The 14,339-nt window shown below is 43.3% G+C and overlaps 1 protein-coding gene across 1 annotated transcript in view; it reads left to right on the forward strand.

Annotated features, from left to right (window-relative positions):
* LOC105285594 (plastin-2) overlaps positions 1 to 14,339 on the forward strand; it is a 27,303-nt gene continuing 12,964 nt past the window's right edge. Inside the window, exon 1 of the mRNA XM_011349875.3 lies at positions 1 to 496. Coding sequence (XP_011348177.1) covers positions 446 to 496 — 51 coding nt within the window. The 5' untranslated portion in view covers positions 1 to 445. The remainder of the gene's footprint in view (positions 497 to 14,339) is intronic.

Raw genomic sequence — 14,339 nt, forward strand, 5'->3', positions numbered from 1 at the left:
GTCCCGCGGTACTCGTAGTGTTAGCTGCGACTCTGAGCGGGCGGTACGTGCGAAACATCGGCTCCAGCTGGCTGACGGTAGAGCCCCCGAAACGGCACCTTTTTTCCGCGAAGCCGAGACCGCACCGAAATTCCGAGGCAATCGCCCATCCCGAGTTGCAGAGTGCCCGACTATCGCGCGTCCTTACTCGTCCTCGACGACGATCGAGAGATCGTTGAAAGTGCCGCACGTTGCGCGCCGCATTGTGTCACGGCGTAACCGTGTACAACACGCGTTGGTCGTCGTCGTCGTCATCGTCGGCACCGAGAAGGACAGACGCCGGTTAGTCGTAGGAGGAAGCGAGAGGAAGAGGCCGGAGGGCGTGCAGGAGTGACGGAGAGGCAGCGACCGACCGGGTGCCGCCGCGGAGAAAGGCAAAGCGGAAGGATTACATTATTCGGGCAACATGGCCACTGCGATCGACGACCGGCAGGAGCTGTTGGAGCAGTTCCAAGCGGTGAGTCCTTTGCCCTTTAACGTCATGTTGAAATCGTTGCGTTTTTCCCGTCGAGGGAAACATGGAGGGGGGAGACGGTGCTGGCGGCGGGTTTTCCACGTTTTTCCGGCGTTGCTCCCCGGCCGCCGTGGCGCCGACTAAACCCGCGCGGTTTCTTATCGATCGCCGGTTTTATCAGCACGAAAACCCACCCTCGTGTACGCCGGAGCCGCGTCGCGCGAGTCCGACCCCGACGCCGCCGGGTGTTGCCGCCTTGCCGACTGCTTGGCTGTCAGTCGGCGCCTCCTGCGCAATTCCTGCGTGCTCGGGGATCCCTCAGGGGTACATCGTCTCGTCGATCGCTCAACATCTTCGCCAACCCCAAAACTTCGAAAGCAATTTGTCATATATTCTTTTCTAATAATGTGGCATTTGAAATTTTTTACAGTAAAATGTATCAAGAATAATGATACGAAATGGCTACAAAATTGATCTATATATTCTGCATAATTATATCATGTTACAAAATGAAATACCTGAATACTCAATCACAAATGATTAAAACTTTTTATAATTATTTATAATTATATGCATAATATGTATAACATATTACATTTATGAACTCATTGCACTGATCGATCGCGAGATTAAACATTATATAGCCACGAAGCGTTATTCAGATCATGATGTAATTCCACGTCGCAATTTCCGAACATATCTAGATCATTCTCAGCTTCCTGATTTTTACAAGTTTGTCGGTCAGCAGGAAAACGAGTAACACGCGAGCGCGCCTTTCATTCTCCCGGTTATTGTGGTATGTGAGAACCGTTCAATGGGAAGTTTAATGTTAAGCATTTCGAACCGGTCGGTCAACCAACTGACCGACCGACCAACCCGAGGGGGGTGGGTTCTTAATCGCAATCGCCATGAACGGCCGGTGTGACCTGGTCACTTTTGGTCCCGGAGCACGCCGCACGCTCGCGCACGTGTACACACGTAAGCAACGGTGCGTTTAAGCACGCTCGTTACACACCACGGTACTCGTTATACGTCGCGCCTTGTGTTTATACTGTATCCCGGCATTCGTCTGCTGCCGACTGCTGCTTGCCACGATCGTTAGTCCGGAACCTGGACTTGACGCTGGCGCTTGTTATTGCGGACACCTGTGCCGCGCAAAAATCGTTATTGTTGAGAAGAGAAACTTGCCCCTTATTCGCTTCAATGAGGATTAAAGCCTGGCCATTTAAATGACCACTTTGACGTTTCAATCTCGGAGAATCACGCTATCGAAATGGTTTCACATATGTGATTGAAATGAAATTTAATCATCGAAATTTAATCAACGGAATCGCAGAATGAACACATTGCGCGTCCGTTTACACTCGGTGCGATTCATGAAGGAAGTTTGATCGATGCGTCCCTCGTCCCGCCGACGTATCTCTCGGCGATGCGTTTAAACTAAATATACCGTGCGGATGATGATGTTTTCAAACGTTGATAACGACCTGCGAGATACAGCCACTACATTTGTCGATGATATTATCCTCAAGCGCAGTTAGCAATTGTAAACTCAGAAAGCGGCACCGGCAAAAGGAACAGCACTGCTTATCGACGTCGAGATAATAAAATTGCATAATGATTAACAATTCCACGACAAACATTTAGATATAGCTAAACTCCAAATCCGTTAGAGAGCAGTAATTTTTGATTCAAGAGAAGCGCGAGTGGTGTAATTTAGTTTGCAATTTCAGGTAGCGAAATATTCATGAATCGAATTTATATCACAATTAATATAATATAATACAATATAATAATAATAATAATAGCTTGTATTGTATGGTACCTCATCATTTATGAGTTGAAATTTGTATTCAACGATAAAATGATGGATTATAGAAAACGAGTATTATGAAAACGTTGATTGCGATCTTTTCGATCCACGCTCGTCCTCTTCGTTGATCTTCCGCGGGAATCTTGCGATTGCCCCAATTACGCTTGATCTCGCGCGGCGACAAATTAGACAAACCGCAGGTCTGTTTGCCTCGGCTTTTGCGAGTGCAATCAGCCCGTTATCGCGCGATTGCACTCTGTTCTCTCTACGACAGACTTTTCATGGTTGATCGACTGCGGCTCGTTTCCGAGAGCGTTTTTTTTTCACCCTCACCTCCGCGGCTCCGAGCGTTCGAAAGGCGACCTGACTCTCGATAAAACCAGTTAATCCTCTGCGGTTCAACGCGATATCGGGAGAAATAGGCCGATATTAAATACGGTGTGCTTTTTTTTACCTTGATATTACTTTCGCGCGATGTGATAAACGATTGCTGCTCTTTGCAGTCTCGATCGATTTTACGTTTTATTCTCATGGCTAAAATTTTATTAAAATTCTGTAACGTTGGTTTTTGGATTTTATATAATTAAACGCAATGTGTCAGGCGCAGAAGAATAGCAAGCTGCGTAAATTTATTTAATCGTTACAGTATTTTTATCCGTTCTAGAAAATGTTCGTTCGAAGTCGGCGGCGGCGCGTTTAGATCGCCGCGCAACGGTGCCGCGGATTTTACGCGAATTTTTAGATGACCCTTTTTAAGGTAGCATGCCGTCCACCGATATCCCGGTACCGCTGTATCGGATTCCGCGTGACCTCGGGCAAGCAGGTTCGCTGCAGGCACGGAAACATTTAACGAGGGTCGGAATATCGGTGCACACTCCCACGTTTATTCAGAACGTAGCCGAATCAACGATGAAACTATATCAGTTTTTTCAAGCAACTTTTGCGCAGATCAAGTTTTACGATCGCAAACAGATTACACGCGTTCAAATCGTGTCTTTTGTTTGCTGTATGAGTTGACTTTATTTTGACGCAAGTTTGCTTTGAATCTCTCTGTGTTGTGTCAATACGTTTTACCTTTGATTTTCACTAAAGTAAAGTTTGGATTGATAAATGAGTTCATGAGTAATACATTAAGTGGCTCTCTTGCGTGTTTTGATCCTTCTCTATCGGATCTCCATTATAGATATTCGATTTGCGACAGTCACGTCCGTTTTTAGACATCACTCTTGCGTGGCGATAAAGCTATTTTTGCCCGAAAACGAGACGGTTTTCCGACATATCGGGAACATTTTTGTGAAGCCTTTCCTGTAGTGTTTTTTTACTTGCAAACGAGAAACGCCAAATACTAGTTTTTCGCGTATCAGAAAAATCGAGTAATATATACAAGATATAAAGTTTAATTCCTAGCAAGACCACGATTTAACGCGCGAATCAACAGCTTGATGAGCTTTTAATTTCGGACGGACAGTTTACGATCCAAAGGATCATCAGGCAAGACGAACACCATTGACGAACACCGAGTCATCATTTTTTACGACTCATTGATCAGTTTTCGCGGTTTATTTGTCACGTTGCGCAATTTGGCGCGATAATGAAACTTTATCAGCGCAAGACTGGTTTAACGACACTTTCGCAATGTCGCGTACATCGTCCGTTTTCCGGTTCGTGTAACTTTCGCATAATAAAATACCGATTATTTAGTCGTGGCAATGCGAATGTATCGGAAATAAGTGGACGCGAGGTTTGCCCGGAAAACGGCGACCTTGCACTAATACCAACGGGATAGCGAAATTGCTCCCTTCCGGCGGCGCGTTCCGCCGAGAAAGTCTTCAATTATCTTATTGATCGCGTTACACCGGTGCGCAAGAGAAGCGCAACCCCTTCCTCTCCCGCACGACAAAACTGCATGCGAACGATGCGTAAGGGCCGCTCTCGAAGGGCCACCCCTGCGTTCGTGCTGAATCATCGGACACGCCGCACTTTAAAGGCCCGATAAAACGCGCCACATGCGGGGTGACGAGATACGATTCGCTTCTTTTTGCGGCGGGAAGCACTTCGATAAGAGCCCCACAAAATCGCTCTCACAACTATTAACATTATTTCTGCCTCTTGCGCGTCACTGTCTGTCAAGCTGATTTATTCGATATCTGTCTTATTTATATTCGAATACAGTGTCTAAATAAATTATTGTTCATTGTATTCGCGACACGTGATTATATCTTTCGCATTCGGTATGAATGTTTTCCTTTATATCGATTCAACGATTTTACCATTTCTCGTCTCTGCAAAAATTGTGTCTATTGTAAATATTTGATTCTCGATATTAAGTTCTCCGAATGATAAAGTAACTGTCCACTGTAATCTTGCGAATTAAAGGGTAATGGCCATAATTAAAATATGGCGGTGGGATGAAGCGTAAGAGCGGGCGCAATTAGAGTGATATGCTAATTAGAGCGAGTCCCTTCATTCTTCCCTAGATTTCGTTTTTTGTCCGGAAGCTCGGCTAGTTGCAAAGACAAAAGTGTGAGAGAACGACATTTCTATGCGCGACGTGCATCAGTGCTTTTCTAAGGGATTACTACCCTTCCGCAACGTCGCTCCTGATGCGGGATGACTCTCAACCCTTTACGCATTCGAGCGTGCATAATTTATATCGGCGTAAGCGCTATCAAGACATGCATATTCATGCAACGGGACGGGAGGATTGATGTACATGCATTTAAAAAGTTATTTTTGCAAATGGACAGGGGAGCACGCTTGTGGCGCTCAATTGACGATTCGAAATCAGACAGGCGTGATGCACTGATGTTCGTATTAATATCAGATTATCTCGGTGACATGTAAAAGACAATTTTATTATAATAATTAATCATTACTCAAACTTGTGAGACAAATTTATTAAACAGAATTGTTAGCAAAGTATAATATACGTGAAATTGATGACAACAATTTCTTGTTGAAATTAATATCAAATGATCATCAACATGTGACACAATAAAATTGTAGTAGGTATTCTGTAATACTTTTGAATTTTTGTTCTCTCTTAAGATTGACGGAAATCAAGTAATGTAATAAAAATATTTTGCACGCAGCGAAAGAGTCAGATGCAGAATAAGCAAGAATATGCGTGCGAATTCGAGCTCTCAGGACTCGTATTTCGCTCGTATTTCCTCTCCGACATTCGATTCAGGAATTTCGTGTTTTACCTGCTTTACTTGCCAGCGAAGGCAGTTCACCGTGTCGACGCGACGAATTTTTTCGCGTCGCGGCATTCAATTAGCACGATAAAATACGCGAAGTATTAGCCTTAGACCTGCGGCTCCACAACAAATTATTATAGAATTGGCTTATGGGAGCCTGGAAGCGAAGAAGAAATGAGAAATCTAGTCAGTCAAGTGGGATTCCGAATGTTTGTGCGGGAAGCAGTACGAGAGGCGTCTGATCATCACTATCATGCCAACATCAGAATTTAGTTACCGTTAATTAGCTTATTATGAAAATGAACACCTGCGCGAGGTAAATTTAATTCTCAGCAACCAGACAGTTATATCGCGATGCCTCCGCTGATGTGTCACTTGCCACGGATCTATAGTGGATTGTGTGTACACACGAAACATTACTCCAGAATAAATACTGGAGCACGTGCACCCGGAGCGGCCACCCGAAGCGCGTCGTCGCGTTGGCACGTGCCGTTCTTTTCTTATCCAGAAACCACGTCATGTTGGTCCTCCACAAAAACGGTGGGAGACCAACCGCTGTGGGCTCACGTCTGTCTGGTTCACTGTAAGTGTGCGCGATGGAAACGAAAATGTCGACTAGACAGGATTTTACCTGGCCAAATCCACATTTCTGAGCGCGCCAAATCGGATCTTTCAATCGCCACCGACTTTCGGCTTTTCTGTCAATCGTTCGCCCACTTATAGTATAATGGTTAATCGTCCCTCTAGTTGAAATCTCACGGTTCTTTTAGTTTTGAATCATCTTGTTGCGATAACGTTGAATGCAAATTACGCGGTACGATGAGACGTGGAATTTAATTTGTCGATCAACTTCTCGCTTTTCCGATAACGCCTCGCCCTTTCTCCGGGATAATTAAAGCAGCGATTAAATAAAAGCGTGCTCGCCGGCAATTATGTAAGTGTGCAGAAGCGGCTTCAGACTGTTAGCAGGTACATTTCATGCGCCGGAGATTCTTGAGACCGTGAGAGCTGTGTTATAGTCAGGCCAAAACTATTTCATAGCTTTGCAAGCATGAAATTAATGCAGAATCGCGCGCGTCTGCGCGAGAAAATATTCTGCGTGCTGTCGATTAAATTAAAATGATGGCAAGGCGGCAACGGGAATATAAGTATACCAAGAACGGTACACGCGTATTCTTAACGGTTCACCACGTTTCGCACGTCGTGACGATTAATTTTAAAATAAATCATCAGTCACATGCGCCTTTTTTACCTTGGAATGTAGCATCATTAAAGTTTCGTCATTTCATGCTCTCTCTTTTTCCAAATATCAATTATAGCTACTAAGTGGATACTAAAATATTTTAGTATCCACTTTGTATTCACAAATTCTCAAAATGATTAAGAGTCCAGTTTCGCATATTACATTATCTATAAATTTAAGAAATTATTGAAAGATCGTTACAGTGCCTGCGAATTATCTACGAACAGAACTTCGAAGCCTTCGCGATGCAAATTTCGCACCAGCGATTCGGTATCGGAACGTTATTGCATCGTGTGTTTGTGTGATAACACGAGACGGGAGAAAGAGAGAGAGAGAAAGAGAGAGAGAGAGAGAGAGAGAGAGAGAGAGAGAGATATAAGCATTAATTCGTTTACGAAAGAATAATACACGTTATCTCGCAATATTTACATACTTGCATGTTTTGAGAGCATACCTCAAGAAGTTTTGTACAGGAAGATCCCGAGGAACGCAAATAGGCGCGGCTGCTGTAAAAGCCGCCCTTATCATTTATGTCTAACAATGTTTTCTAGTCCAATTGTTGCTCAACTACGTTACCGCAACGTGGTACTGCGCTACGATTGTTATGCAATTGCACGCCGCTGGAACAGTAAATGGGCCGCGATCGACCGCTTAAAAAGTATAAGATCGTTGCGCAACTACACGCTTAGATCGTATAATGTTCGTATAACGTGCATTTTCCCGATCAGTGCCTCGCAATAATGTGTGATCGATCATTTTAAATGTGACACCGATGCACTTTTGCGTATTCATCGTTTATATAAATTCATTTTTATTGCAATTATCGAAGGAGAGATAAAATTTAATGAGATGTTATGAACAAGGCACAAGTGCATGACTGATAGAAGAATCAATACGTTGTAGACTCTGGCAGCACGAAAGCATAGTGATTTAACGGCGCAGTAATGTATGATAAGTTTAGTAGTGAATCATTCCCAATGTTAAACATCTCTAGAAGAGAAATGGTAATTTTGTTGTCACCTTGAAGTTAACATATGCAAGGAGCAGTCACTGTAGTGACTGGATTATTGTCATGCGACACACTTACGTGGCGAACGTTTCTTACTTTTATCATGAAACTCGAAATCTCTGAGAGAAATAACGTATCAAGCTTGCCGGCTGCAACAATCGTGAATATCGCGGTCGTAATTACAATAATCGCCGCAATTATAGAAGAATGTAATCACAGAATCTCTATAAAATGTTCTGCTATCCCAAACGGTACAGTTGTCCGAAAACACCGATTTATTCAGAAAAGAGACAAAAATGAAAGAAGAAGACAGAATTTTGTTGACTGTTTGTCTTTCACTGCGAGATTCGATCAATCGAGTCTGTCACACTATTTTTCATCGGCGCATAATATTTTTCGCACAGTCAGCCACGCTTTTCCAGCTCATGCTGGAAAACACATAATGTTTGCCTTGTTCGGATGATGCTCCGCGCGCGTATTGGAAATGCAACCCACGAGAGGAATAATTTTACTAACGAGAGCACTGTGCCATGAATGCAGTCCTTATGATGGGAAAACTTATCATTCGGACCTCTTCTTGCCAGAGCTCTGCTTGCCAGAGAAAATTAATCTCTGAATTCTGTCGGTGTCCCGAGCGGCGCGGCGCTCACCGCTATATGCGCCGTCATTTACTGCAAGCTGCTGCGAGTTCAAACGTAAAGTCCTTCAATGAAGTGAGCGTGCGGAGTGCACGAGTGTCACTTCAGACTTGAGATTTAAGTGCTTGTCCTAATTGGAAGTCTTACGTTTAGATATCTGGAGAGATAGTTGAGAAGTGCCTCCAACGTCGCCGTTTTTCTGTCACGAATACTGACGCAAGTTACGGTGAATCATGATCGATTTAAATAATTTAATATTAATGAATGTTCCTACTTGTTAAGAAGGGTAATTATAATATTCTTAAGCAGAACGAGTATTTGCAAGTATTTCTGGAAAGTATTTCTGATACTGATGCTATTTTTCAGATCGTAAACGTCACGATGTCAGATAAATTTACGCAGGACAATGACAAAGTTACGCAAGATGCACAGTACTAGCACAGGAATTATCTGATTTCGTTATGGGCACGGCTACACAACTGCGCAACATTATACCTTCATCGTTCCTATTGTTATAATTAACCAGGCAAATACGGTTTAAGCGACAATTACATTTGCACGGCAAACGCTGCTGCCATTGTTTCACCTTAACGTAGCATTAATCGCGCTAAGTAGCGGTTGCTGCTTGATGTCGTTCGCGCGTTTCAAGGTACCGCGCGGCAATGTGAAGCACCAGTTTATCCCCGACGTAACTAGGAATCTAGAAAATCGCTTCTCCGAAGAAGGCATGAAAATGTCGAAAACGTGACCGATTCCCTTCTCAGCTGCGGACAATGCACGCGTCGGAGCTAATTCTCACGTGTAAGAACACACCCGGTACGTGCACGTGTGTGTGTAGACCGCGGCACGTACGTACACACGTGCATATCCGCGTCCTTTGTCGGTTCGATTCCCACGCTTAGCTCCTTAATTACGCTGTGTAGTTATAATTAATCCTTTCGCGGCGCACGGCGAGGTTCCGCGGTTAAGATAAGACGAAGTGCGATGAAACCAGCCATTTTTAGCTGCACGCGGGATTCTGTGTAGAAGTCCTCGGGTTCGAGTCTTGCTGAATGTAAGCTGCACCTGCAGAATGATCATTTTATTTGTTACTGTTGATAAACCTGATCAAAAGAGCGTTGGTTGTCTAAAAATCTCAATGTGCTCCTTGAATATTTGCCATAAAAATATTTAATATTTTTTAAGATATCGTATAAATTATTGCGCTGATATTATAATTAGTTAATAATAGTCGTACACTTGATATCGTGAACTCGAAATTATTTTAAACGGAATAAGTTGTAATAGGTGCAACAATATATGCTGTCGACGATAACAATGTTTCTAAATGTCTTCATAGAGGAAATTTAAATAACACATAATCAGGTAATCGCAATCGGGGTCCATCCGCGTAACTCTTTAATGGAGGCTGCGCTTCAGCGCGATTATCCCTTATGGGTGAATGTGTCGTACGTCGAATTGATGAGTCAGGCAGCGGATATATCTTCTTACGGGACTTAGGTCGCCAGCGACTAATAAGCTCGCTCGAGTTACTGATCTGGCTGCGTAACAGTGTCAAGTATCGTCGTATTTCAATCTACCAATCGCGGGGGCATCGCGTCTTGCCCGTTCACCGCCTTTATACAACGTCATTGAAACTCAATCATTGTTCACGTCAGCGAAAGGGGTAAACGGCGCGCGTGCTCGAGCGAAAACTGCGTTACGTTGTTTGCGTGATGGAAATAGTCATGTTATACACGACACACTTTATTAAAAATATAAAACGGTATTCTCAGTCTATTTTTCACCGTGAAACAATATTGCGAATTATAAATATACATATGTCTGTAAATGCGGAACGTTCCTCGTGATGGAAAAACAGAGCAGGCGGAAAATAAAAAAATTTCCCACGTCACTTTTCTAACTGCGCCACTTGCTATCCCGTGCGATACCGTTAATTTGATCATACGTGCGATCATACGCACCTGTATGCTAATTGTTCACTGTGCGGCTTGATTTTTAATTAATGCCGTGGCACAAAGACCATCAACGATGAAATTCCCGTAATTCGCGTAATTCCCGGTCGTTGGCGAATCCAATTTGACTCGTGTGATTCATATGGGCAATTCCAGGATACGAGAATTTACTCGTTCCTTGTCCATCGTCGTCGTTGTCGTAGCCGTCATCGTCATCGTCACATTGCCATTTCCTCACGAGTAATTATCAGTATACCAGCAATGCCAGAACTGAAAGTTGACGATCTAACCATGGTACAAATTCTTTAAATGCCACCAGGAATACAGTGCAGCTACTGTCGATCTTCCCTTTTGCGCAAAGCCGACTTACAAAAAGCAACACGATGGAGCACGGTATATTAAATTACACGTCGTTACGGGATGACAGCTCGGATGCTGCGGATTGATAACCGGCTAAACTATCGAGTGATAACATCGAGTAACATCATTCGCAAATAAAGCGTAACATATGTGCAACTGACGCTCGCTTCGATACTTATGTAGCACATTTTATTTAATGAAGATAAGTAGAGTAACGTTGTACAATTTCTTTACATGTGCAATATTAATAATTATGATGAAGCTTGATTTATCTTCATGTGATGTTATTATTAGTTAATTATATATACGAGACATTTAATTGGTAAATTAATCAAACTTGGTAAAAAGATATAAAATGTGAAAGAAAATATATCAGACATATTTATTAGGTATATGTGTAATAACATATAATCCACATGTTTCAAAAAAGTCTTATGAATTTTTTTCATAAGGAAAGGCTGTATCTAATCTTGTCATATATTTCAGTACATCGCCGCAATATATCATGTCGGCATCCGCTTTGCAGTTTCCTAATCGCGTCCATCTTCTGATCGCTCGGAAGCGATAACTCGTTATCTTAACGCACGAACGGCAAAACGGTACCTTATATGGTACGCGTGGAACATCTCGTGGAACACGCGCATGGCTCGCCAATGTTAACGAGATGTTTTATGCACTCGTGAATGTTCCTCGTGATTATCGCAGCGCCGAGTCGATGATGACCACGCGATGACTATTCGGGAAGTCGGACTTTGATAGCGTTGGAAGCAGTTTACAATTATGGAAAAAACACTCGCGGCTACTGATCCGCACGTACGTTGAACGACGTGACTCACTCACTCACGAATGTTTGGTTTGACATCACCGGTCGTTACATTCGGAATCGATGATTCATTAAGCGATCGCACCGATTTCACTTCCGCGACTTTCGCAACCGAGCGCTCCGCCTAGGTTTTTAAAGTTCCGTTACTCCTCCGATCTCTGCCGGTCGTTTTCTCCGTTATGCAATGCATAATGTACTCATGCAATGACTTTAATCGAGGTGTCTTGATTAATGTGCGCTTTTCATTTTCATAGCGAAGAACGCCGTGAAAAAGCTACGTCTGTTTCCTGTTCTCTCTGTGCTTTCTTCCTTTGACTTTTTCCTCGCGAGATACTGAAGATTGTCACTCCTCCTATAACGGAGCGCTTCTATAATGGACGCCTCAAAGGTGCCGACTCAGTGGGTGTTAAATTGCTCTTGGCAACGGGTGCTCGCAATGGCGTGAAATATCGTTTTGTTTCGACGAAACAATTACATCTTGCCCCTTTCACCCGACCATCGTCCTTCTCGTCGCCATCGTTGTCGTCGTCGTCGTGGCTGCGTGATTAAACGCCATCGAGCAAATTAAATACAGAACTCCCCTTCGGTATCAGAGAAGTAATTATTCGCTTTTAAATCACGGATGAATAACACACGAAGAACAAAAGCGCTTTGTCAGGGCTTTTGCCCGAGATTTGTGAGTCACGATTTGTAAATTGTTATACTACTATTGATATGAGTATTCATAATGATCTGCCACGGAAAATCAATGGCATTGGCACGTACGTGATCCTGAGTCATCAGCTGGTCATCGTAAGTCATCATTCGCGGATTTCAGAGAGTGAACTTACGTGGGCAACAGAATATTTGCTGCAATCATACGATGAGTCGCGTGACACGGATCTCTCTCTCTCTTGCACGATTATTTAAAAATGGAAAACTTTTTTATAATTGACACAGTGATTTATTTTATACATAAAATATTATACTCGCTGAAAGAATTTTTCATAAAGCTTGTTATATTTTTTCCATTCCAATCTGAACGCCTATCAAAGCAACTATCAATCATTAACCCTGAGAAGTAATTATATTTTTCTGACTGCAGAACAACGTCATGTATCTCTGCAGCACGCAGCATGCAACATGTATCAACTTACTCATGTAATTGCTCGTCAAGAGAGAGAAGGAGAAAAAGAGAAAGAACGAGAAACGATCTGTAAGTGCGGAACCATAAACGCAACGGCACATGTCAATCAATCTAATCGGCGGCACGAACAAATCGGTCATCGACGTGATTTACGTCTGTCATTAGCCTGATATCACGTTAGGTCTCACTTTCGCGTTTGATCATGCGAGTTGCTAATCAAATCACGCGCGGAGAGGCGAGAACGATGCGTCGTCGTAACAGAGAACGACGATGGTCATCGATCTATACGAGAGAAGCGCAACGACGACGAGGACAACGACAAGGACGACGACAGGTGCATCGGCGAACACCAAGTAGTCTACATTAACATCAGTGCGACACAGCCGACCTGACCGCAATGCCAACGATAGCCAGCGTAGATTACTCGGCTCCTGGAGCGTGTTCGTTGCGGTTGCATTTTGCGGCCAGCTCGCGTTATCGATGGAGCCTACACTATCCGCGGATTCCGTTTCATAACAAGAGATTTCGTTACGAAAGAAGCGAAAGAACGGATGGACGAAAGCGACTCGTCGGATTAATTTGCCAGGGATTTGAAAACCCGGAGAAGCGTATAAAGAGTCTGTAAGATTCGATATTGCGGATTCGCTTTCACGAGCATCGCGACTGTAATTTATTGTTGATGCATTGCTCTATTCAAGGCAATATTCTGCTCGCTAGATTTGCCTGCAGTATAAAATTGCAATACAGAATTGCATCATATTATTCTCGATAGGTTCAATATTGCTGTTCTTGATATCAATTTGTTATTAGACTGATCTGCAAGGTTCAGTCGAATATTGGATATGATTATGCGAAAGATTCACACTCTAATTCGATATTTGCCTGGTGATAAAGTATAATTGTACGGAAGTCGAGAGATCTTGAGAAAGAATGAAAGAACACAAGAGGCATTCTATGAGAATTCCGGCAGCGCGCTATAAAATATGTTGCATCCTTTATTTTTTTCCGTATTACCGGTAATTAACTTAGACTTGCAATTAGACCCCATAAGAATCTGCCTAGTCATTCATACTATTTAGATTTAGACGAACCGCTTTCCGTTTAACAATGCACGCGTAGCTTTTACGAGCTCGGGATAGCGGAACACTTAGCTCGGCCGTAAATTTATTTACGTTCTTTTCCTTTCGCACTTCTGGCTTCTCATTCTCGACTCATTAAATAATTAGGAATACAACCGCTACTGGACATCACGGAGCGCTCGTCCCAGTACCCAGTCTTTTCCCTTGTAACGATGTAATTTGCAGTTGTATGCGTTTTATTGCGCTGCATCCGGTTTCGCAAGATTTTCCGCATCGGCGTCAAACATTGCCTACACGCGTCTTTGTACGCTTGTTAGTGAACGATACAGTTTTCCTCGCGATTGCGATTCGGTGTATCTTAATCGGCATGTTCGCGTGCGGCAATAAGGGAGAGAGAGAAGGAAAAAGAATTAAGACAGTCCTACGCATCGCGCGTAAATCCGGTTACACGATACCTTCATCGCAAGAATCCCGCAAGAAGAAAAAGAGAGAGAGCGACCGCTCTTAAAAAGTTTCGCACGTAAATGTATACGGGTTGCTCAAGTCGCGTGGGAGCGATCGCGTGTAAAACCGTGTATCATGTAAACCTAACGCGGGCAG

Source organism: Ooceraea biroi, chromosome 4, assembly GCF_003672135.1.
Source record: "Ooceraea biroi isolate clonal line C1 chromosome 4, Obir_v5.4, whole genome shotgun sequence".
NCBI lineage: Eukaryota > Metazoa > Arthropoda > Insecta > Hymenoptera > Formicidae > Ooceraea > Ooceraea biroi.